Source organism: Pelophylax lessonae (genome assembly GCF_965119305.1).
Source record: "Pelophylax lessonae genome assembly, chromosome: 3".
Classification (NCBI taxonomy): domain Eukaryota; kingdom Metazoa; phylum Chordata; class Amphibia; order Anura; family Ranidae; genus Pelophylax; species Pelophylax lessonae.
The window spans coordinates 327,520,326-327,547,600 of record NC_138770.1 but is presented as its reverse complement, the minus strand read 5'-3'; the positions used below and the strand labels follow the sequence as shown (position 1 = coordinate 327,547,600).

The window sequence follows — 27,275 nt, the reverse complement described above, 5'->3', positions numbered from 1 at the left end:
GGACAGGAAACAAGAGAGAGCGGAGGCGGCTTAGGGTAGCAAATTATTTATTAAAATAAAGTTAACATAAAGACTCACCTTGAGGTAAAGGTAAATCTGTGTAATAGGGAAAACAGTTCATCTGCTTCCATCCTAGTTGATGCAGCACAGAGTTGGAACAGTCCTGTGGGGAAGGCTGGTGGTGGACAGCTGTGTCCCGCAGTCCAAGGGCGGCCGTGTGAGACTCGTGGTTGTATTCTGGGCCGGGTTCCGAGTGCCTGACGAAGGAGCATGGATGCTGTGAACGCGCGCATTTCCTGCTCCTCCTCCTAACCAGATGTGACGCTATCGACTCGGAAACCGGCCCGAAACACGGCCACGAGTCTCACACAGCCGCCGGACTGTGGGACACAGTTGTCCACCACCAGCTTCCTCACAGGACTGTTACAACTCTGCGCAGCATCAACTAGGATGGAAGCAGATGAACTATTTTCCCTATTACACTGATATACCTTTACCTCAAAGTGAGTCTTTATGTTACCTTTATTTTAATATGTAATTTGCTACACTAAGCCGGGGCCGTGCTCTGTTTCCTGTACTACAGTGATTGCCACTGACTTCTAAGTCCCTTGCCAATTCACTGTCCTGCTGCATTGTAAACACCGGAGTCCTCTGCCTCAGTCATGCCATTCAGAGAACGCTTTGTATTTTCTTAAAGTCATAATGCAGCCGCTCAGCACGAAACCCGGAAGCAAGCTGGACCAATGTACCTATGCAAAAAGCCATAACTAAACTTTAGCTTTACCCTTTATTAGCAGTATAGCTCCTCTTTTACAGTTACTAATTGTTTCAGATTTGAAGGAACATCAGCTACACTTTACAAAATAGTAAATCCCTGTTTAAAAAATAGCACAGCAACATTTTAAAATTATTCCAAGCAGCACCTAATGTCCAACTAGTTCATCTATGCTAGTCAAAGTACATATAACTGTACACTGAATTTAGTTAAAGTCATGTGAGAGAGGCTAAAGCAGAGGGCGTGAACTGTGTGATACAACCTATATACATAACAAACACAATTACTGCACATGAATTACAATTTGCATGACTGCATTATACCTGGGAGAGCATCTTATTCCAGACAGAATATGCTGATCCTGAATGATGCCAAAAAAATGTGGTGACAACCATTATCAAGGAGAAGTATAGCAATTTCTCTAAGGCATTGGTTCCCAACCTCAGTCCTCAAGTATCCCTAACAGAACAAGTTTTGGAACTTTCCAAAATAACCATTTGCCAACCGTATAACTTAAAATTACAGCGGCAAGGTGGCACTGCTGCCGGGTCATGTACCTAGAGACACTTCCGGGATAGGGGCATGCATGCTCAGCGGGAGCTGATCTGTAGGTACCATGGACGCTATGTCTGCCAGCATACACCGATCATCCAGCACAGAGGCAGACCACCGTAAACAAGACAGATCGCCGCTCTGTCAGTAGGGAAGGCATGGATCCTGTGTTCCTGCAAAGCAGGGACATGAATCAATGCCCTTCCCTAGTAAAGCACCTCCCACACTGTAAAAAAAAAAGCCTGGCTAGGCACACAGTTAACCCTTTTATTGCCCCTGATGGTAACCTCTTCCCAGCCAATGTCATTAGTGGTGAAAAGTGCATATTTTTTTAGTACTGCTCACTTTATTAGTGTCACTGGTCCTCAAAAAGTGTCAAAAGTGTCAGTGTCCGATTGTACTCCGCAATATTGCTGTCCCGCTTTAAGTCACTGATCGTCGCCAAAACTAGTAAAAAAAAAAAAAAAAAAATATCCCATTGTTTGTAGACACTAACTTTTACACATACCAATAAATATATGCTTTTTGGTAGTTTTACCAAAAATATTTAAAAGAATGCATGTTGGCCTAAATTGATGAAGAAATATGATTTTTTTACATTTTTTTTTTTTTTTTAATTGTTGGTCAAATACCACCAAAAGAAAGCTCTATTTGTGGGTTAGAAAAATGACTTAAATTTAATTTGGTACAGCATCCAATGACCGCGCAATTGTCCATTAAAGCAGTGCAGTGCGTTTTCACAAATCGAAATGGCCTGGACATGAAGGGGGGTAAATCTTGGGGGGTAGAGTGGATAAAATAGCGGTCATCAATACTAAGCCAGTAACATTGGTTTAAAGCACCTGTACAAGTTGAAGGAGATCCTTAAAAACGTGACCTCTTGGGGGTACCTGAGGAATATAGTAGGGAACTATTGCAGAAATGTTACATATACTCATTATTCAGGATGCATGCACTTAGGATCAAACATTTTATTTATATTAAAAGGGTCTCAAAAAGTCGAATGCTGAAGGTGTGATTAATTCCACAAAATTAGCACTTAAAATTGCCTGAAAAAGTTAATATTCATAGATTTGACTGACTGTATTATCAATGCTTCAACCGTTATGTAATGTAATATCATATCATGAACCAAACTTTTTGAATTAAGGCTCCATGTTTACATTTTTCCACAACAAAGTATCAGCCCTGTTATTGCACTAAAAATGCATTACATTGTTAAAACATGACATGCTAACTTGCATATGTTTATATAGTTATTTAGAAAATAAAGTGTCAAATATGGAGGATAAGCACAACCAGCAACTCCAGTCAATAAAAGAAGAAAAAGATAATCTGCAAACCTTAGTACTCAGACAAAATTCTATCATTGAGGATTTAGAGAAGCAGCTGATGACCGCATCTGTAAATAACTCTCTGCTACAGAAACAACAGCATGACTTGATGCAGACTGTGCACAACCTGCTAACATGGATGACACCGCAAACAGGTATTTATTAACAGACCCACTCTGGAAATAACCTCAGAAATTCAGTCATGTTTAGAGATGAATCTTCTGTTTGATGAAACACTCTTTCAAAAAGAGCTAACAAGCAGAATGTAACTAGAGCAATTGTTTTACAGGTTGACCCTCAAGATTAAGACCTCATGCACACTGGACGTTCTAAAAACATCAGTAGAAAGCTGTAGAAGGAGTTTTTCAGCTTTTTTGCGGTAGCACTTTTTTTAGGCGTTTTTCAGCTGTAGTGTTTTTTTAGCTTTTTTTTTTTTTAGCAAAACTATACTTCCTTAAATAGATTAAAGGGGGGAGTACCGCGCTTCAAGATAGTGTGTATTATACTCGTGACCCAGTGTGTTAAATAAATAAATGGATTTTTGTAAGAACTTACCGTAAAATCCTTTTCTCTTAAGCTCATTGACAGACGTAGTCTTCTTGATTCTCAAGAGCTGGGTTATGTTGTCTCCGCAGGAGTAGGACTAGGCAGAATGACAAAACGTTCTGGCTCCACCCTAGGGGCAGTCCCTGAGGGTATATCCTTCCTCTCTCTGCTACAGGGAATCAGTTCTGTTTAAAGCAGTACAGAGAATTTAACCCAACCCAACTCAATGATAGAGGGGCGGGTACTACGTCTGTCAATGAGCTTAAGAGAAAAGGATTTTACGGTAAGTTCTTACAAAAATCCATTTTTCTCTATCGCTCATTGACAGACGTAGTCTTCTTGATTCTCAAGAGCTGGGACATCCAGAAGCAGTGCCACAAATGAGGGGTGGGATTGACAAAATCAAATCCAATCTAGAAGGCCCAACCGGTGCCAAACTAGAAGTTTTAAAGGCTCATTATAAACAAAGAATGAGGCTAAAGAAAAAATTTTCCAACGGAAAAAAACCCTCGAGGTAGACCACTGGTCTCCTCAAATTGCGGCCTGCAAAACCTTGCGGCCAAATGAGGCATCAGACGATGCCATTACATCAACTTTATAATGTTTAGAGAAGGTATGCACCGACGACCAGGTAGCCGCCTTGCACACCTGGACCACTGACGCCTGATGGCGAAAGGCCCATGACGCACTAAGTGCCCGAGTGGAGTGCGCCTTAACAGGGAACGGGGGCTCCCGACCCTTAATAGAATAAGCCTGCACTACCGTCTGTCTGATCCATCTGGAAATGGTCGCGGCAGATGCAGGCAACCCCTTTTTGGGTCCATCTGGGATCACAAAAAGTGAATCCGTCTTGCGAAACGAGTCTGTCGTTTTCAAGTATACCCTGATCGCCCGGACCACATCCAAGGAGTGCAAAGCAAATTCCCGAGGATGACTGGGCTTAGGACACAGGGAAGGTAATACAATTTCTTCATTCAGATGAAATTCTGAAACCACTTTTGGTAGGAAGGATGGATTCGGACGAAGAACCACCTTATCTCTATGAACCACCAGATATGGTGAACGACAAGATAATGCGGCCAGTTCTGACACCCTGCGTGCAGAAGTAATAGCCACCAAGAAGGCCACCTTCTGGGACAACGTGGGTAGAGGAATCTCCCTAATATCTTCAAAGGGAGGTTTCTGAAGAACCGACAACACTAAATTAAGATCCCAGGGAGGTAACGGCGCGTGCACTGGCGGAGCCAGATGTCGCACCCCCTGGATGAAATTCCGCACCAAGGAATGAGTAGCCAAAGGCTTCTGAAAGAAGATGGCTAATGCTGAGACCTGACCCTTGATAGTACTCAAGGCCAGTTTCTGCTCAACCCCTTGTTGCAGAAAAGCCAATATTCGACTAATCGAATAAGACCGAGGACGGAACCCCAAAGGTTCACACCATGCAATGTAGGACTTCCATGTGCGATGATAAATCTTTCTGGAAGTCGCTTTCCTTGCTTCAACTAGAGTAGGAATAACTGAAGCTGACAAACCTTTGTCCCTCAGCACCTGGGTCTCAATAGCCAGGCCGTTAAAGCCAGCGATCGTAAAGCAGGATGGAAGATCGGTCCCTGAGACAGTAGATCCTCCCTGAGAGGAAGTCTCCATGGGACGTCCGCCACCAGTCTGACCATGTCGGCGTACCAAGCTCGACGAGGCCAGTCCGGAGCTACCAGGATTACTGGGATTCCTTCCTCCTCTACCCTGCGAAGAAGTCTTGGCAGTAACGCGAGAGGAGGGAAGGCATATATTAGCTGGTATTGCCCCCACGGGGCGATCAGTGCGTCTGCGGTTTCTGCTAGAGGATCGCGGGAGCGAGCCACGAATCTCTGAACTTTCCTGTTGAATCGTGATGCCAACAGATCCACATCCGGGGTGCCCCACCGTAGGCACAACTGGTGGAAAACGTCTGGATGGAGGGACCATTCCCCCTGATCCAGGGTCTGACGGCTGAGATAATCTGCCTGCCAATTCTCCACCCCCGGAATGAACACCGCAGAGATTGCTGGAACAAATCGTTCCGCCCAGCGAAGAATGCAAGCCACTTCTTTGGCCGCTCGGACACTCTTGGTGCCCCCCTGATGATTGACATAAGCCACGGCCGTGGCATTGTCCGACTGGATCCGAACCGGGCTGCCCTGGAGCTGCTCGGTCCAGTGAATCAGACAAAGTCTGATCGCTCTCAGTTCCAATACATTTATCGGTAACCTGGATTCTTCCGGGGACCAAAGTCCCTGGACAGATAACTGACCAAGAATTCCTCCCCATCCGGATAGACTGGCATCCGTGGTCACCATCGTCCAATATATTGTCAGAAATGACTTTCCCTGGCTGAGCATTGGAGACCGAAGCCACCAAACCAGAGACTCTCTGGTCTGTTTGCTCAATCGTATCTGATTGTCCAGGGATTCCGGATTCCGATTCCATCTGAGAAGAATCTCTTGCTGAAGAATTCGGGTATGGGACTGGGCAAATGGGACTGCTTCGAATGAAGCCACCATCAACCCCAGAACCCTCATGCACGTCCGAAGGGAAGACCAGCTGTTGGACAGTAACAACTGGACTGCTGATTGAATCTTTCGAAGTTTCCCTACCGGAAGGAAAACTCTCGTCCTGACTGTGTCTAGAATTAGACCCAGATATTCGAGCCTCTGGGTGGGAACCAGAAATGACTTTTGCTGGTTCACCAGCCACCCGAATTCCTGTAAAGAAATCATAGTAATTTCTATGTTTTGTAGCAAGGTCTGAGGAGACTCTGCATGAAGCAGAAGATCGTCTAGGTAACCTAGAATCGATATACCTCTTTGGCGCAGAAGTTCCAACATTGGGGCCAACACCTTTGTGAAGACCCGCGGAGCCGTGGCGAGACCGAAAGGTAACGCCACAAACTGATAGTGGTTCTCCTCTACGGAAAAGCGTAGAAAACGCTGATGTCCTGCGAAAATGGGAATGTGAAGATAGGCGTCCTTGATGTCTATGGACGCTAGGACATCCCCTGGATGCAGGAAGGCTGCTACCGTGCGAATGGACTCCATTCTGAATCTTCTTATGTTGACGAAAGAATTGAGTGCTCTTAAGTCCAGAATTGGACGCACTTTGCCCTCTTTCCTGGGTATTGTAAACAGGTTTGAATAAAACCCTTGAAACCGTTCTGTCCAAGGAACGTGGACTACCACTCCTTGTTGTAGTAAATCTGTGACTGCTCTCCGCAGATCTTCTAAACGATCTGCGGATAGACGGATATTGGAAGGGAAGAATCGCGCCGGTGGGAGAGATCGAAACTCGATCTTGTACCCTGACCTTATGACTTCGCAAACCCATTTGTCCGGGATTCTGGAAAGCCATGGATCCGGGAACCGGCGAAGACGTCCCCCCACCCCAGTTATGGGTGGGGGCGCACCTTCAGGCTTTGGATGGTTTATCTTCAGGTCTGGAGGGGGCGGGCTTTTGCTTGCCCGACCAACGACCCCTGACGCCTCCTGCAGGAGCTTTGGAGGACTTAGTTTTTTCACCCGCTGGACGAAAAAACCTCTTGTGAGCAGAAAAAGAAGGCCCTCGTCTTTGACGAGTTCCTCTACCTTTAAAATTTTGCGGTAAAAAGGTGCTTTTTCCACCGGTGAGATCCTTAATGATCTCATCTAAGTTGGCTCCAAATAGACGCTCTCCTGAAAAGGGGATATTAGCCAATGCTTTTTTGGAACCTTGGTCGGCTAACCAACCTTTTAGCCACAGTGTACGCCTGAGAACCACTGCTGAGACTGATGCTCGCGCCATTAATGGAGTGGCGTCTAACGCCGCATCACATACAAACTGTAACCCCTGTATCATTTGTTCCAACAAATCTGATACCGCCTGAGGGACTTCTTCTAAGTCCCGGCGTAACCACTTGGTCCATTCAGTTACAGCCTGCGAAACCAGACCAATAGCAATTATTGGTCTGAAAGCTGATCCAATCAAGGAAAACATGGTGCGAGACATAGCTTCTATCTTGCGATCCACTGGATCTTTAAAAGACGGAGCGTCTTCTAAAGGAATAACCGTGGCTTTATTCAATCTAGCAATAGGTGAATCCACCACAGGTGGTTCTGTCCATTTCTTAATAAGGGTTTCCTCAAACGGATAACGCCTGTCAATGCGTTTAGAAATATTAAAAGTGCGTTTTGGCAGACGCCATTCTTCTTCGATTGGATTGCCAAAACATTTGGGCAATGGAAAAACCTTCGCCATTTTGATGCGCTTTTTAGTCCCAAAAGGGATCTCAGTTTCAGCTATTTCTGATGGAATACCCTGTAACCTTAAAGTCTCTTGAACAGATACAATGAGTGCGTTTACCAACGCTTCCTCTCGGGCTATGGCGGATGCCGAAACATCCTCCTCACTGTCTGAAGAGACAGGACCCGAGACACCAATACCAGATGAAGTACCTGCAACTGCAGAAATAGGCTCAGAGTCTGAATCCGAAGTTTCAGATAATAAGGGGTTAGGCGGGGGTCGCTTTCTTGCGCCCTGTCCCTGACAAGCCACTTCCACCCGGGACACAAAAGTTTCCATAATAGCTGTCAAAGATTCAATTGTCAATGGGGTGCTGGAGGATCCCGCAGACCCCTCGAGGGGATCCGGAGGAGATACATGAGTGGCAGGGTCCATGTTAATACAGGACACCTTTGCCAGCAAAACAAAAAAACTTTTTTTTTTTTTTTTTGTGTGTCTCCCCCTAGCGCAATAGCGCCCCTCAGAGTACCTGCTTCTCGATCCCAGAGAGAGAGAGAGGGACCCCCAAGGCTCACCAACCGATGCAGTGCAGTTTCCAACAAACTGCAGCCAGCGTCTGTCTTACACAGACTGGAAGGAGCTGTTTGCTTTTTCCCGGGCAGAAGGCGTGGCTCCGCCCCCTGTGTACGCCTTCCGGCGTTCCCAGCCCTCCACGAGGTAGCTGGGCTCACAAAACATGGCCACCCCCATAGAAGAGACATAAGACTCCAAAAACATGGCGGCCGGCGTGACCTGAGGACATACAGGCATTCGGTCTACGGCAAAATGGCGGCGGACCGCCGATATCGTCTTCCCAGCACATCCACCTGCACTCTGCTAAGAGGTGACATATGGATCTACAGAGATACACTGCACATAAGGTAGGATTATACCTCCTATGTCTGCTGTAATGTTACAGTCTGCTGGGTAGAGTGTTAGCTCTTGAACCAAGTCCACTTCCCACAAACACATGCTGTATTACAAGGGGGACTTGTAAGTATCAGATATATACTGACCATATATGGAGGGGCCCATAATACATACTGCCTCATAATGAGGAAAAAAGGGAACGTTTACTCACCATACCGAACCGACAGGCACCCTCTCTTAACAATACCCTCTCCACCGAGGTGGGGGTTTGTGGACGCCTCGACTCTCTGGTACCTGGCGTCCAAGCGAGACTTTTAACTCGCAAAGTCAGTCCCTTTACTGGGACTCCGTCGCGGCCGACTCAGCGCACTGGTCTGCACGCGCTTTTAGGCAGAAACCGGGGTGACCACTGGATTTCAACATCCAGCCCGTCGCCCGGCCCCGCATACTTACTTGAATATGTCGCGGCCGACCAAGCGCAATGCCATGGTCTGCACGCGCTCGTAGGCCGGCTGGGGTGACCACAAGTGTCGCCCAGTCCGGCATTTTTGCTTGAAGATCTCACAGGAAAAAAACACTGGAGAAAACTACCTAAACAATGTCTTTTTCTTAAAGAAAAAAAGTCTTGCCAGGACCAAAAGATCCCAGCAAGGAACTTAGGTCCTTACTCCTGACTAGACAGAAAAAAACTGATTCCCTGTAGCAGAGAGAGGGAGGATATACCCTCAGGGACTGCCCCTAGGGTGGAGCCAGAACGTTTTGTCATTCTGCCTAGTCCTACTCCTGCGGAGACAACATAACCCAGCTCTTGAGAATCAAGAAGACTACGTCTGTCAATGAGCGATAGAGAAATATATATAGTTAATATTAATTTATAATATGTCAATAAATATAGTAATAGATAGTAATAGATATTCCTTGTATGACCTTTTATGTGTTTATAATCTCTGTGTGTAAACCTTATAAGTCATATATTTATATCTTCATGTAAAACTTTTCTATAGCTTATAAATTATATAACAAATATTTCTAAATTCAATATATAAATACGTGCAAAAATTGCCAAAGGTGCTTAAAATGCTCTTATATATAAATAAATAAAATATAACGTGTTTAATAAAGTGCTTAGGGTGCAATTGCTGGTCTCTATTACTCTGAAATGATCTCTGTATTGCAATAGTTATAAAGAATTCCCAAATTCATATCAATTTGCAGTTTAAATAGAAAAAGTGCTCAAGTGTCCCAAAATAAATAAATAAATTCGTGAGTCCTCCACCTCTGTGTATTATAGTGATTTCTTCCACTTATATAATGTGCATACGAGTGCTCTTCGGTGTGGGTCACCTTTGGGTGTGCTACATGCTCACCTCCATGTCCCAGATGATACGCCTTAAAGATCTCCTAGGGGGATACTCTCCTTTCTCCTCTCCTCCTCCGGATCACTTTACTGGATACTGGGGGTAGTGGTATAATCCTCCTTTGTAATCCTCCTTACAGGGATCCACTTATATATTCACTGGTAGTGTCCCGGATCTCGGAATAAGGGGGCCGATATAGTGTAGTATTGCCAAACACTTTATTGTAACAAAGTAAACAAAAATGTATCCACTCACATTTATATTTTATAAGCTATAGAAAAGTTTTACATGAAGATATAAATATATGACATATATATTTGACACATAATAAATTAATATTAACTATTTATATTTATTTATGTATTTAACACACTGGGTCACGAGTATAATACACACTATCTTGAAGCGTGGTACTCCCCCCCCCCCCCCCCCCTTTAATCCATACCTGACACTGTGTAGTTTACAGTAAGAGTATCAGCAGCATCAAGGTTGCATATATTTATTTCACCCAGAGGACAGCGCGAGAATCACACCCCCTATATATACTTCCTTAAAAGCTTCTGGCTCAAATACGTTGATAAACATACTTTTTCAGCTTTTATCAGAGTTAGAGCATTTTTTCAGCTGTAAAACCCCTCTTAAAACCCACTAGTTCTGGGGTTTTTTTTCCACCAGAAAACGCCCCTGGCAAAAACTGCTGCTAACAGCCTATGTGTGCAAGGACACATAGGATAACATGCTGGGGAGTGGATTGGCTGCAGAAAAAAACGTCTGATGCCAAAAATAGCAGCTGTAAAAATGTTCAGTGTGCATGAGGCCTAATATGTTGACTGTTTAAATTCTACTTCTTTCCTAACACAGTGGAAAACCATACTGTAATTCCAGTCTGCACATATTTTGGGCTGTTTTTGCAGTATTTACCTTAAAAGTCATCTTTTATCACATTTTTATTTTTTATTAAGGCATTGTTTTTTTTAAACAGACAGCCCACTTCGATTTACATTGTGAGAAGTAGTAGTCAAAGCACAGACCTTGTGCAGTACTGTAGAAAGAAGAGCCAGTATATGTAATGAACTAACACAGCTAGCTGCCAAGATGTAAATATATCTTATAAATAGGGCAAACTATGCATATAGGCAAAATTAAAATAAACATTTGCACACATTGATAAAATTTACATCTAGCTTTTCCAATTTACCTTTAAATCCGAAAAATTATTAAAAAGATGGTACATTCCAAAACATGTAATGTAACCTTATGTTCGACCTTCCTTTGGTGTATAAATGATTAGATGAATATTTACCTGTATATCCAAACATTTTTAAAAAGACTGTACATTCCCTTAAAACATGTAACATAACTTTGTTTCGGCCTTCCTTTGGTCTATATATTACTTTAGATTAATAGTCCAAATTGCCACACAATGGCTGCTCATAAAACTCACAAATATACATGCAGAAACGTCCGTATGTTCACCAAAGGGCAATTATATCAGGGGATAGGGTGACTACATCAATCGTTATGTATTAGGGAGTCCTAAACATTAAATTATTATTACTCCAAAACATTAAATTATCTTAAGCAGCTTAAAGTGGAGTTCCGGGCACAAAAACGATTTTTTTTTTTTGTGCCCCTCCGCTAGGTAGAGCTCACCTGAAAAGGAATTGGATAGTTATTTTTATTTTTTTTGTTTACTCACCTTTTTATTGAAGATCGTAAATACTCACCTCTGACTGCTTCCTCCCTCGGAGCCGCGGCTCACCCCGTCACTTCCTGCCTCGCGATGATTCCTGGGAGCTAAACGTCATAGCTCCCAGGAATCAATGCGACGGCACCGGCCCCGCTCGTCATTTCCGGGCGACGCCCCTGCTAAACAGCGACGCCATTTCCGGGCGAAGCCCCTGCTAAACAGCTTCTGGGCATGCCCAGAAGCTGTTTAGGAATGCGGCGCCGCACCGGAAGTGACGAGAGGGGCCGGTGCAGTGCATTCTGGGACACGAAGACGCGGAAGAAGACAGAGAAGAGGACCGCACCGGCTTCAGCTGCCCACAACAGAGATGGAAACGCTGTGAAAGAAATTTTCTAAGTAAGTATTTCTTCTAAAAGGTAAGTGCGAACTGGGACAGATCAGAGGCTAGCCATTGTGGAATGTGCTAGCCCTGACTGTCCCGGGGGTATGTTCAGCAAAAAATCATTTCTGTGCCCGGAACTCCGCTTTAAAGATCTGATCATCTCCTGAATATGCTTACTTTGGTCAGTCATGACCAAACCAATGTGTTTTACAGTGTCTGCTTACCATTTGTACCTAAAAATATTCTAGAAATATTATAAACGCTGCTACTAAAATTGGTTAGAATTTTTGTGTCTCTATTTCTGGGGATCATCATTTTAAATTCCATGCACGATTTTAGGCTCCTGCCAGTAGATTTCACCCAGATGCTTTATAAATAGTGGCTTGAAATTATCTTTTAACCACTTGCCGACCGACTATATACGGCGGCGGTCAGCCCCTCCCAGGTAAAGTCACTAGTAGCGGTACGTCACTAGCCTGGGAGGGAATAGGGGGCGAGCGCACGCCGCCGGAGCGCTCCCGCCCCTGCTCGTACCCGAAGAAGCCGGCGCGTGTGACCGGCGGACCCGATGTGGGTGGAGAGGGAGAAAGGCAGGCGGCTAATGTAAACAAAGCCGCCTGTCACTCTCCCCTGTGTAAAAGCACTGATCACTTGGTCCTGCTATGTAGGACCGTTGATCTGTGCCGTTACACACAAAGCCACATCCAATCACAGTAAGAAACACGCCCCTAGGGACACACTTAACCCCTCCCTCTCTAATAAAGTTAACCCCTTCCCTCCCAGTGTCATTTTTACAGTAACAGTGCATATGTATAGCACTGATTACTGTAGTAATGTCACTGGTACCCCCAAAAGTGTGGAAAATGTCAGTCAAGGGTCCAATCTGTCCGCCGCAATGTCGCAGTACCGCAAAAAAAAAAATCGCAGATCGCTGCCATTACTCGTTAAAAAAAAACAGCAAAAATGACAAAAATCTTTCCCTTAGTTAGTAAACGCAATAACTTTTGCGCAAGCCAATCAAAATACGCTTTTTGCGATTATTTTTTACCAAACATATGTAGCAGAAAACAAATTCGCCTAAAATGTTAAAAAATTTTAATTTTTACATTTTTTTGGGGGGGGGGGGAATTTCATATAAAAAAATGTGAAAAATATTGTTATTTTTGCAAAATTGTTGCTCTTTTTTTGTTTATAGCGCATGATCAAAAAAATCGCATAGGTGATCAAATACCACCAAAAGAAAGCTCTGTTTGTGGGAAAAAAAGGACGTCAATTTAATTTGGGTACAGCGTCGCACGACCGCGCAATTGTCCGTTAAAGTCACACAGTGCCGAATCGCAAAATAGGCCCTGGTCAGGAAGGGGGTAAAATCTTCCGGGGCTTAAGTGGTTTAAGTGCTGTCCTCTGAGCTGTCATCCCAAGCTCTATTCTGCTAGCATGCACCAACTGCAGTGAGAACATATATTGTAAGTTTTAGGCTTCCTGTATTGTGAGAAACATCTTTTCATGTTATTTCTTTTAGCTTTAAAGCGTCTTTTTTTTTTAAGCAGCTTTCTTAGTAAACCAGTGTCTGTACATTTAAAAAGCTACATATATCTAAATGTAGCATTCGCCAAGCTAAAACATTAATTTGTTCTCCATGTCTACCACCGCCTTGGTCTTATCAGGAGTGTGCATTTACACAGTACTGTATAGTGTGATAAATGGCTGAACGCCTACAATAGCAACACAGCTATTATACGTAATATTTTATGACAGAGCTATCATACGAGTAATGTATTTAATGACTCTATGGGACCTATTTATAAAAGATCAAAGTCAATATGAAACATCAAATCTGTTTTGATTATCTGTAAGGCTTCCCTGGACAATATCTCCACTCATTTTCATTTTAACAAGCATGAAAAAAAAATCCAGATACATGAATTTTGGAGATGGATTTATATACAGTTTAGAAATTATCTGGCAATAAAATGAATGGTCCCCTAAACTTAGTAATTTTTATTTAAGGATAGTTGGACAAAGAAAATTCATGCAGCTAGAGTAGTTTTTATTTCTGCATTTTATCAGTTTTTAACTTATGTTTCATCAACCTACATTTTAATCACTACATGTCAATCATGCAACAAAAAGGTAAAATAATTATTGTACCTTAAGTTTTTTTTTTTTTTTTTTTTAAAGAAAAAAGTTCATCCTTATCTGTACCCTCCAAATTAACATACGGTATTTTCTATGTTATCCTCTGTAAGCAAAGGCTTTAAAGGAACGCGCCACAGAAAAATTAAATTGTCTGGTGAAAATAAGGTTTTGGATCGAGCAGTTCTATTTTTCTGGAAAAATACCAAGTGAGATTAGCTTAGCACAATAACAAAACTGTTATTTCAAGTGTTCTTAAACTTTGGATCATAAACTTAAGCACATAATACTTTCCAGAGACAGATGGGTATTAAATTTAGAAATTGACATGGTGCCCTGTTAGATACTGATATTTATTTAAAGCAGAAAAATAATAGAATTCATCAGATTTCTCAATGCCTCTGATGCCAAAAACATTAGTGAATTTCACATGCGCCACCTAAGCATTTTTGGAGTGTGTGATTGATTTCCCCCACATTTCATAGATCTTTCATTGGAATCACAAAAAATAGGTTCAATTTTTTCATAAACATCACAGCTTTCCTCCTCCTTTTTAATTCACTTTATCAGATGCAGACTGCTCTACAGCTACCAGAGGGAAAGGAAAAAAATTCCACCTTTGTCATGGCCATCTGTGTTTCATACCATGAGTGCAGAATTTCCGACAACTCACTCAGTGTAACTGTATAGTTACAGGACCAATAAAACTCATCAGTGCTAATCTATTATGTACCAATAATGCTTATTAAGATGCACAGACAAAACTGACAATATTTAACACCACCCAAATGATTCCAAGTAGTCCAGTGAATGATTCCAAGTGAAGTCCAGTTACTCAGACAGCCCACAGTGTATTAGAAGATAAAACAATGCACTTAAATACACAGAAAATGTTAGTAAAGAACTTTGCAGTAATAGGTTTTGGGTTCAAATTTCACAGGATGTGATCCACAAGAAATATAAATGTTTCTCCTGGGTTTCCTCCTACAAAACATATTGGTTGAATGGCATCTGCCATTGTGGTAGGGATATTGCAGTGTAAGCTCCTTCAGTAGAAAGGACTGATGTGATTAGATTATTCTGTAAACTGTATGTAAGCATTATATGAATACAAAAGCATTAATGCGTGTGTTGCCATCAGCATCTTCCTTTTTTTTCTTGCACTAGAAAAAAAATGAGTCTAACTCATAAGGAAATTAATTTATTCCAAGTAAAATGAAAAAGTTGAATTCTTTTTACATATATAGAAATATTAGGTAGTTTGACTGCATAAACAAAAATTGCTAAATGGCTTTTTGCCTTCAGATTTTAAAGGTGAAAATATCTTCTAGATACAACATACACACAATCACATTTAGCATATTTATAAATTGCTATATGTAACTGTCTTCTCTGCAGTGTTTCTGTGCTGCTTTAACAGCTTTAGGTATGGGAACAATTTTAAAAAAATGAAGATGCAATTAGTGTCTTCGCCCTTCATCCGCTTCTAAATGCTAAGTCCTACAATGGGTGATGTTTCACTCCCTAGGAGCTGCTGGGCTGTGTGGTACTGCATATTTTCTGTCTCTCTGATATACAGTATAAAGGGTAGTCCATATCCAGGTAGGGCTGCAGGGAAACAAATAATCCAGGATATCATTGCTGCTCTTATATTACGTCCATGCTTGGCTAAATATTTTTGATGGGGAGGGAGACTTTGGTTAGCTTAAAGTAATCTTCTCCTATAACAAGGGCTCACTCCCAGATGAGACAAATACATTATCAATTAATGTGACCTTGTACATAGATTGACAAGTTCTGCATTAAACATTATTATACAGTTTTTTTTTTTTATAGAGCCAACAATTTGCGCAGTGCTTTACAACATGATTCCTAGAATGTTCTTTCTTTTGTTTTTAATTTAATAAAAAACAAATGCATGCAATTCGTCGAAATGGGCATGCTCAAAAATAAACTGAAGATAAGGATATATTCCCCAAACAAAGCAGGAGATTTTTTTTTTTTCTTCTAAATGTTTTCAAATGTTTTATGGTTAGCACACATGAAAAAATAAAAGCATTAGTTATAAAACTAAGAAACTCTTTGACTGATTATTTTAAGTGATTGAACAACTGAATCTTTTAAAAAAAAAGAAAAAAAAAAAAACACTTTTAAGGGTGTTTGCCATAAAAAAATAGTGGCGCTTTTCACTTTGCATAGTTTTGAAGGCAAATGTTACACACCCAATGAGGACTACCAACCTGCCACATCAGGCAGCTAGAGTACTGACTCTCACAGTTAATCCCTAGTAACATTTTCAAAATAAAATAAACTCTTGCAGTAATGTTGGATGTTTTTCTAAATCTTTCTTTAATGTTTTTGTTGTTTTTCTTAAAGCACCAAGATCATCATTTGTTGCTAAGGAAGAACAGTTAGCTTTTAAAGACTGTGCGGAAGCGTTTAAATCAGGAATGACATCAAATGGCATTTATACATTGACGATACAAAATACAACAGAACAAGTCAAGGTAAGCATACATATGGTGAGAGAACATCATTCCACAGAAAAAAAAAAACTTGCATTTTAAAGGTGTCAGATATTCAAGAAAAAAGGCTAACAATGCAATGGTCAACTGAAGGACAGACCAAAAAAAAAAGCCAAATTATAATATAAGGATATCCATATACTACTATCTAGTTGTGTTGTGTTTGCAAACAAGATTGCTATAACAAAATGCTGTAATTTGTTGTAGAGCTTTTTAAAAATCCGTGCACCCAAGAAAACCGGTTTTCTTGATAGAAAGGGAAACCATTTTCTCACTGCACAAAAAAAATTGCATTGACTCAAGTCAGAAGTTAAATTACGATAGGTCTTGGTAGTACACTGATCATTATCATCATACTTTCATTGGCAGACATCAAATTTTTTTCTAAAGTCTATCAAAGCATAACTGATTTAAACTTAAATTATGACACAGTCCCAATACCGGTGGTGCCCTCATTTAAATACTTAGGTGTGCAAATATCGCCCCGACTAGCGGATTACTGTCCTCTAAATATACACCCCTGCTTTCCCGATTTCGCAATAAAATTAATCCGTGGAATACACTTAAACTGTCACTAGCGGGAAATTAGGACACAGTGAAAACTTGCAATTATGCAGCAATCTAACTGCATCCTATGGTTTGGATATTAATTAGATGGTTTGGAACTATTTCAGAATTCCTCAAGTCAATTGGTTAAGCAATACTGGTTAATAAGTAGCCTACTTTATTTGAAAATCACAGAAAATCAGAGAAGCATCAGAAAAATACATGTTGGAGCTATGTGTTTAGTGGAGAATGTTCAGAATTTTCTTGTGAAATGTTTGGTCAAAAACTATTGAACCTCATAGATAAAACAAACAATCAAAGCTTAAACTGGCAGCCAGAGGGCTGAATGAAAATAAAAAAAAAAAACAATTCCCCCAGCCACACTTTAGAGGTGGATGGGGAAATCCCTCCCGCTGTGCAATTGTATTCTGACAGCAGGGGGACCCCATCACTGTCATAATACACAGATCAGCACTGATCGTCCATCTTTTATGGAGGCAGGGAAGTTGAACAGAAGTAAATCTGTAGTTTGACTTTGTTCAACTGCAGTGGTTACACATGGATTAAAATTTGGCTAAGCAATGCTAAGCCAGCCAAATTTTCATCCACCAATGGTCACCTTTACTCCCACTAATGGTGGACAGCTTGGTCTGGTAAAAGAAGTTAAAAACTAAGACTTACTGCCTAAACAAGTGAAAATTAAGGAAAAGAGGAATACTAATGCAGTCACCACATGTGTATGCTGATCAGCTGCAATATATAACATTTTAGTTTTTGAGTTTAATACAGCTTTAAAGAAAATGTGTCAAACTGCTTCAGGGATAAACTACAGTCACACAGAGGTGCCTGCAGCATTCTCTATTGCCACTTCTATTTCAGCTAAATTTCTAGACATTCTTGCAGGCAAAACTTCAAAACCTCTAGATAGTTTTGGAGTTTTCTGCATTCGTCCCACTCCCACACAGTTCTTTTGGAACGTCACCACCATAGGAAGCATCACAGATTAAATGAAATCAGAAAAGAATCAGCATGAATTAGAAAGTGATCAATTATGAAGGGTGCAAACTCCTCATTCTATGAATAAATTCTGTATAAAATAAGGCTTCTGCCCCTTTAATAGTACTGAATTACTACACATTAGTACTATGCAAAGCAAAGTAAGCACTACTCTCTTATTTTAAACAAAAATGTATTAATATTAAATAACTAATAGTGTGCCTTTTCAATTATGCATAAATATACAAATAAAATGAAAAACCCAGTCAGACAGTTGACTTCCTAATGACGTAAGCATGCGCAAAATGCATTGAAACGCAAGCATGACGCATCAATACCGGAACCACCCCTTCAACAATTCCGACTGTTGGATTGCACGCCAGCCCTGGGAAGTGAGCGACAGTGCATGATACACCAGCTAGAAAGCTCCACGTATATTATGCCCATTTTTCTTCATTAGCACGTGAGTGCATATGTTTTAAATTGATGTATTCTGGTTTTAATGAAACGTACTACACTATACACTCCCTTCCTGTGGTCCATTTTGGAGCTTTATGTTGCAGTGCATAGAGTGGGAGAGAGAAGAGAAAAAGCTACTGGAGGATATTGCCTTGATTCTCTGAGAGGTGGATTTGGCTAGTATATGCCTGATGGTCACTCTGATGGCTGAAGGTTTCCAGGGAGCACATATTTGTTTTGCACATTGGGTGTTGCACTATATATTGGAGATTGGAGCACAAATATTTGTAAAAGAGCACAGTAATTGGACATAAATGTTTGGAATTTTTTGAGATCACTAGTCACAAATTATTTACTATGGACTGTTTTTTTTTCCCATTTTATTTGTAAATGAATGCATAATTGAAAAGGTGCACTAATACTTATATATTATTGATACATTTTTGTTTGAAATAAGAGCGCCCACTTTGCTTTGTATAATACTAATCAGAAAGTGCTAATGCTTTCCCCTGTCAAAATGGCTCTTAAAACCAAGGTATTAGGATTGGTTTCGGGCATCTTCAGTGTAGACATTGAATATGACAGATTCTCCTTAGCATTACCTGTAAAAAAAAATTCAGCTCGCAGACTTTTATTTGGCTTGGATTGTTACAAAGGCAAACGTTTTTGTGGTGGACATACTTGACACTATTTTTTAAAGACTTACTTTGTTGGTTTGTTTATTTTGAAGATCGAACTGTACAAAATCCTACCACCCCTTTCAGACATACAGGAGCCTGAAGTATAGTAACTTCTTTCTTAGTTACATTTGTACTCAGGACAAGAATCAAAGAACTCTTTCTTATTGGTGATTAAACAAAGTTATTTTAAAAGCCTTACAGATATCTTCCATTTTCTAACGATTTCTCTCTTGGGGAAGATTACATTGATGGGCATCTGCAAGTCATTTTAAGATCTTGGCTGTCTTTTTTTTTTTGGACAGCTTATTTATGTAGCATTCTTTAGCTAAATCAGTTTGTAATGTTAACTAAACTTTGATTTAAATCATTCTAATGTTATAATACATATAAAAAATCAATAAGAATCTATTTACAGTATATAAGGCTTAATTTACAAATCTAACACACAAGGATAAGAATATTTTTTTTATTACCAGTTTGATTGTATTTTTTAAAATCTTATTGAATTCTGCTAAAAATAAGAAAATGAACCCTAGGCGTGTTTGGAAGTGATGTTTTTTCAGCAGGTTTTCATGTAAAAGTGATCTGGGCAGCTGTAGAGCCACCTGATTACTTTTACGTTTCCATGAATGTTACAGAACCCCCCCCCCCCCCCCCAAGACCAAGGTAAATGCTTTCAGGATGGTGGGCAGGAGGAGCTTGGAGAACATCCATTTTCCAATCTCGTCCGTGATGAATAAATCCACAGGCAATGAGCAGTTCGTTCCTTCCAGGTACAGAGTGGTCATTGCTCGGCTGTGTGGGAGGGTGCAGGTGACCTCTATTGTCTCCAAAAAAAAAAAACTCACATGTCCATGCTATCACATATGGGGCTTGTTAGCCCCGTTGTGACAGCAATAAAGATAATGAAAAAAAAAAAAGTTAAAAAAATAAAAGCAACCCATCGTCACACACCCAAAAGCACATACGCATAGGGCACGCATGTGTATGTAAAAAGTAGTTGTGCCATGGAAGACGCGGCTTTTTGTCTATTGCATATATCGGAAGGGCTAGTAGGGAAATACGAAAAAACAGTTCTGCCTCACATGATGAATGCTGCAAGAGCGTGTATACCATCACTTTGGAGAAAAAGACAAGCTCCGTCGGTATTTGATTGGGTTAGAAAGCTAGAATATATCAATAAAATGGAAGATCTAGTGCTTTCGGCACAATATAAACAGGATCAATATAAAATGGTATGGAGAAATTGGAACCTGTTTATGAGCTCAGAGGAGGGGAGGCAAATGTTGGGGTCTCCACCTCAGAATGAGGAAATGATATGCTAGACTTGGAGGAGAGGGGGTAAAGGGAAAGGGGGGAGTCCCCACCCTTTTCCCCCCCTCCCCCTTTTTTTTTTTTTGCTTTTTGTGTTGTTGGTGGAATGACAGTAGGAGTATGTTGTAGGAGAAGAATGGGATTGAATGTGGAGTGTCAAGAATAAGAGGGGTGGGAGGGGAGGGGATTTAGAGGAAAAGGGAAGATATGGTGAAGAAGATAAGGGGATGATAGATGAATTTAGGACCTAAGTAGTAATTGAGACAAGAATATAAAGAAGGAAGTTAAGGATAAAATGAATAGGAGCAAAAAGGAGACTTACTAAATTGATATTGCCTTGCCCTTGAGATAATATTGGTTAAGTGATAGTAAATGTCTAGACTGAAACTTATAGAGGAGTAGAATAGTCTCCTGAGAAAAGCTTAAAGTATATGATGATTGTTAGATAACCAACCTTGTACTATGTAATATAATGTATATGTATTGATTTTCCTTGAAAACAAAATAAAGAGATAAATATAAAAAAAAAAAAAAGTAGTTGTGCCACACATGCAAGGTATCGCTATGAACAGAGTAGGAGCAATTATTCTAGGGCCACGATTCATGTTAACTCTAAAGTGATACACTGTAAAGGCTTTTAAATTGTCACCAATGGACAAGTTTGGGTAGCGTAGTTTTCCCTCTATTTCATGGAAGTGCTTTTTTATATTTTACAAAAAATGGGTATTATTGTGTTTGTGTGCACTAAAATTCATTAAAATTTTGATACAGTTGCATTTGACATTAACAATTGCAACTATCACAATTTAATTCAACATGGCCTCAGCTTTTGGAAAATATAGAACTGTTTGGGGTAAAGTCTTTTCTATCAAAAAATGCTGATTTTAACATGTGTGCAAAAAAAAATGTAAAAAGTGCCCTGGTACACAAGTTTTAAGGAGTGCTGCAAAAGCTTATGATTTTTTTTGTTTAGTACCGCAATAAAATGTCCAGAATAGCTAGCACTTAAGACATGATATAGAGCAGTTGTTTATTTTTGTATGACCTGTCATCAAATCCATAATTTCATATTTAGTCCTGCCAACACTAAACAGTGATGGAATTTTTAATGGTTTCTAACGGTATGCTTCATGTAGAATCTGAACTTTCATTTGTACTAATAATCATTAAAGGAACATCTGTCATTCATTAAGGTTATTAGAGAAAATCAATAGGAGTCAACGTATGTTTTATTTTCCTCCACATACTAAAACCACTTAAAAATTTGAAACTAAACACACACACACACACACACATACATACATATATATATATATATATATATATATATATATATATATATATATGAAGTCGATTTTCTTAGAGAGAAAATGTGAACAAAGGAAAAAAAAAAAGTGCCCCTATATATTATTTTGTGTGGTTCAAAAAAATAATTATATATACATACACACACATATACACACACATATATACACACACACATACATACACAAATATCTGTATAAGAGAGGAAGACAGAGATATTGGTCTTCATTAAATAGGTTCTAGATGCACCATGCTTGGATAATTTAACATTGACCTAATAAAACTCCCTAAATTCTAATTAAAACAAACAGAAAATACTGTATAATTAAACAGACTGTCTTCTAGCACTTCCTGCTACAAAAGGAAAGACATAAAGAAAGGAATGTTAACTTTCAAGGCATTAACTATACACACATTGTATGGTAGTATTTAACCACTGTCTGACAGGGGAATGTCACATGGCATGATAACTGGCTTGAATGAGAATCACTGAATTATTCTTAAATCAACATTTTCTGTAGTTTCATTATTGCATACAAGTTTTCTTAAACATATAACCTTTTCTGAATATTAAGCTAGAGTATATATTTACCAAGTAAAGTAATTCAGCAGGGAATAAAGGAAAATGATAGTGGTTGGATTTTGAATTAAGAGAACAGACAAAATACTAGAATAAAAATTCTGAGAAAATTAGTATATTCTCATTTTAAAGGAAGCCATAGACCCCTGGTGCCCAACACACAGGCCACCAGGACCTCGTTGTGTTGTGAACCAGGTAAAACACAACTAAAAGAACAGCGCCTGATGTCAGTGTGCATGCTGTGCCTCCTGTACAGCCCTCATCACGTGGGCTACCAGGAAGTGATCTACTTGTACAAGGACTTGCAGAATGTTTGTCTTGCCAGCATTTCTGCCACACCCTGGGGTCCTTCAGGTTTCTTTGGGCCAAAATGCCTATGGATTGTGTACAAGCCAGTGGGTGGATCAAGCCTGCCTTTTAGTTACACAAAGCCACAGGTTTTCGTTGAGCACCAATTACAACCTTCTAGCCGCCAGCATACTAACAACCAATTACATCATCGGTTGATGAGGAGGATGTTAGGCACCTGCACAGCATCCTTGTTTGCACCCTCCCCTGTCAGCACTGGGGTCCCATTAGCTGAGTGAGGGGGAGAAACGGAGGAGGAAGAGAAAAGCTGGAATTCTAGTCAAAGGTGTATTTGCTTTGGAAGAATAAATCACCTCCAACGTTGTGTGTCCTCCCTGTGTGGATGTTGCTAATTTATGTAAAACTATTCATTTTTTAGAATGGGGTGCCTCGAGATTGTGCAGAATTTTAAAGGGTACAGTGTCTCTGTTTATAGACACCCCCCCCCGCCTCCCCAAAAAAATCACAGCTTTAAAGAATGCAACCAAAATGCCAGGGAATGGTTTGCTGTAAATCTCCTAAGAACTAAAAAAAGTATCCTTTACATAAAGGGTGACAGCACTAATTAGTATAAAGCTACACTATTTCTGTCATGGCACAAGGGATTTAAGTCAGGATATTGGGAAGTAGAAAGGTTTCATTGTCCCAAGAAGCCACTTAGGAAGCCAGCAGTTCAATAATGTTCATAATGAATTGTAGGTGAATTGACCTTTTGTATGCCATTATTTAGTTAACCCTACATAAGATTATGGTCATATTGAGCATTTCTTTGTACGCCTGAAACAAAGCACATAGGATGTGAATATGGAACCAAATTTTACAATTATCAAGTGGTAGACACAACAGAACAGAAAGGCCACCTAACCCTATTTATGTCACATCTATTCTGCCCAAAGAATTGATTGTGCTGCTTAAAAGCTAGCCAGATTATCAGCTAAAGTGCAGTTCGGCATCTATCCAATATGCCACAATTCGATAGCCTATCATTCTAAGTAATATCACAAGGCAGCAGCAAACTGTGTTGATAGGACAGATTTGCTGGGGATTTATCTGGATCAGCCTCCGATTAGCACTCTCCCAGTCTCAGAATGAAATGTAGGTTCGGTAACAAGAGAACCTACATAGGGCTCACTACAGCTGTACCTCACTAATGATTTTTTCTTTATGTTCAGACCAGATTAGGGATCTATCAATATCAAGTATTCACTTATTCAGCTATTTTTTATGAAACACTACTGTGGCTGTTTGATGGTTAGGATTCATTATAGCTATAGGTTAACCTAGCATTCCAATTACAAAAGTTGCTTGCAAAAATAAATTCTAGGTACTTAATCTTGACAAATGTGTAAACAAAACTGTTTTTAACTTAAGTCAAACATATTTTTATCAAGATCCTATGGTATTGTGTGCTGGAACATAACATGCTCATATAGAAAACTTGGAAACGGAGATCCTGTTTTCATTTTCCATTGTTTATGCTGCTCGGATTGCATCCGTGACATGCTACCAAACAAATACCTTATTTTTTGTCCAGGTTTTACTCTTGTTTTTTCCTAACTAGCTAGATGGCTTCCTCTTAACAGGCAAAGCTCATAAACTGCAGGGCATAAGTCAGGAAAAATCACTGTTACAGTGTGCGCTTATTCCAAGAAAGGAATTCACCACTTGTTAAAGATGTAGAGCACTTTTGATGTGTACAACATAGGTCATGAAATAATTCATGAAAAAATATGCAAGACACATACATTCAGTACTACTGTGTTAGACGGGAAAGGAAATAGAATGCAGAGAATGTAGGAGATTTGGCATGGACAGCAATTTGTACATGAAATACATTTAAAATATTACAGCTGTAGCTATTTCCAAGAAAACCTGAATTAAGCCAAAGTAGTACAGATATTTCTCAGTTAAGCCCATTCACGCTGGATACATCGGGCTTTGTTGGGTAGCTTTGCTTAATGCAATACCAAGGTATACTGTAGAGAAGGAAAAAAAGCCTTGGGGCAATGCAACCCACTGCATTGGAACACATTAGCATGGGGCAACACAACCCACTGCATTGCAACACATTAGCATGGGGCAACACAACCCACTGCATTGCAACACATTAGCATGGGGCAACACAACCCACTGCATTGCAACACATTAGCATGGGGCAACACAACCCACTGCATTGCAACCCAACCCACTGTATTGCAACATATTAGCATGGGGTAACGCAACACACTGCATTGCAACACATTAGCATGGGGCAATGCAACCCACTGCATTGAAGCGCAACCCACTGCATTGCAACACATTAGCATGGGGCAACGCAACTCACTGCATTGCAACACAACCCACTGAATTGCAACACATTAGAATGGGGCAATGCAACCCAATGCATTGCAACACATTAGCATGGGACAAAGCAACCCACTGTGTTGCAACACAATGCAGCCTATAGCAGCTTGTTTAAAGTACCAACCAGCATTCTCATTAGGATCTGTGTTTAACATTTCCGAACTGGAGCTGAATGATTGTAAAAATTCTTAAAAAAAAAAAAAAAGCTGCCTGAAAGGTTGGCAAATATTTTGTAAAGGCTAGCTGTATACGCTGCTCTTACATTGAAAAAATCCCAATGGCCACATTATATAGACAATTAGGTCACTGTCAACAGACAATTACTGAAATTAAACTACCATTATTACTAGTGGAAGCTAGTTACTGCTCAAAACACTAGTGAAACCCAACTACTAGTATTGGAGTAGCCATATTGCTGGCAGGCAGGAAGGATGAGTGGCAACTCCACAGGATAATGAACCAGATCTGCAGCTGACTGGCTGTAATCACTGACCTGCAACAAGTATGCAGCCAAGGAAAATCTGAGGAAAATTAAGTTATTTTCTGCATATTTGTTATTATCAAGATGTGGCTACCAGATAAGACATGGACCTATGAATAGAAGCTTTATACCTTTCAAAGCTCTACAAAACCTTCTGGATCCAGAACAGGACTTGTTTCTCCATATCAATTACCAGCTCTGGAGCTCCTTGCCATGTGCAAGTGAGAAACTTAAGACACATACACCATCCACATCCCAGCCTGTGCTTCACAATATACTGTCTATTATATTTTTAATGCATATCACCCTGAAGTGTTTAAATATTAAAAAAAATCATTTCATTCCTCTTCAATATCATGGCCATTAATGTTGTGCTAGAAATTTCTGAGACGAAACATGAAAGTTTTAAAAAAGTAGTTTGTACGGCGATGTTTGAACAATGCATTGTTAAGGCTTTTTGAGTAGTGTTATTTTACAGTCATGTTTCAAAAAGTTGTCTTCTTAATGACTACCTCCAGCTAAAACATTCTTAGTTTAGAACAAAGTGAGAAAATGCTTAAATCTTTGCCAAGATTTAATCACAATGCCCCTGTTGGGAAGATATTCTTTCACTTTCTATCTTGGTGAAACAACCTTGTCACATACCGTTTTTTTTACTAAAATTGGAGAGGGCAAAATTTGGTGCAGCTCTGCATGGAAACCAATCAGCTTCCAGGTTTTATTGTTAAAGCATAATTGGATAAGCTGAAGTTAGTAGCTGATTGGTTACTATGCACAGCTGCACCAGATTCTAAGTGCTCCAGTTTTAGTAAATCTCCCCCGCAGGGTTGTCAGTAAAACAAGTGAGATGAAATCTGCTATTAGGACAGACAGCATTAAAAACCTGATCTGGCTTTAAAGCCTCATACACTGGATCAGATTATCGGATGAATTGTCTTTCATTTTTTGTTGCATGCAAGTCTCATATGGAAAGTGAAGGTTACTTTCATACGAAAATCCTCATATGACAGAATTCAATTTCAGGAGTGATGTCATGTGTTGAATTGTTTTGTATGTGTTCTTTCGTTTCCGAGCATGAGTAGTCTTGCTCTTATGATTTTTTTCAGACGAACGGATGAAAATTAGTCCAATAATCTGATTGTGTGTACAAGGCTTAAGTCTTCTCCACTCTATAACAATCGTTTTAGCTGGAGAGATTTAGTGTCCCCAGTGACCATGAGAAAGAGTGCGAAAAATCTCCTAATGGAAATACAGACAGTGAGAAAAACCCAAATAGTTTTGGTTGGCGTTGAACTTTAAAAGGTTAAAAGTAATATATATGGTTTGAAAATCACCTTGTAATAAAATGAACTCTTTCCCTTACAGACATACTGTGACATGAAAACTGGAGGAGGTGGCTGGACTGTTATTCAGAAACGCTTTGATGGCAGCGTTGACTTTCACAGAACATGGAAAGAGTACAAAAAGGTATCAGCCTGCTAGGCCATACCATTACAAAACACTAAGGGCTTGTTCACACTTGACTAAATTTCTAACGTTTTAACAAATGCTCCAATAGCGTTAGTATTTGTGTTAGACTTGCGTTAATGAGCTTAAGTATGGGCGGTAAACTCATGTTTTACAAGCATTAACAAAGACTTAAAAACACTCCCCAAATGCCCTATGCACAGTTTTGAAGTGTTTGATGAGCATTAAAACGGCTCCACAAACACCTATTCTTTAAATGGGACATTAAAGGAAATGAAATAATTTTAACGCATGCCAA

General features: G+C 40.1%; 3 protein-coding genes across 3 annotated transcripts in view; 1 reads left to right on the top strand and 2 right to left on the bottom strand.

Moving 5' to 3' along the window:
* MCPH1 (microcephalin 1) overlaps positions 1–27,275 on the bottom strand; it is a 592,087-nt gene that overhangs the window by 237,642 nt on the left and 327,170 nt on the right. The window lies entirely within an intron of this gene.
* Positions 1–27,275, bottom strand: part of TMEM14A (transmembrane protein 14A) — a 1,080,999-nt gene that overhangs the window by 865,452 nt on the left and 188,272 nt on the right. The window lies entirely within an intron of this gene.
* ANGPT2 (angiopoietin 2) overlaps positions 1–27,275 on the top strand; it is a 74,568-nt gene that overhangs the window by 39,024 nt on the left and 8,269 nt on the right. Inside the window, exons 4-6 of the mRNA XM_082249373.1 lie at positions 2,584–2,816; positions 16,310–16,440; positions 26,876–26,977. Of these exons, the coding sequence (XP_082105499.1) occupies positions 2,584–2,816; positions 16,310–16,440; positions 26,876–26,977 (466 nt within the window). The remainder of the gene's footprint in view (positions 1–2,583; positions 2,817–16,309; positions 16,441–26,875; positions 26,978–27,275) is intronic.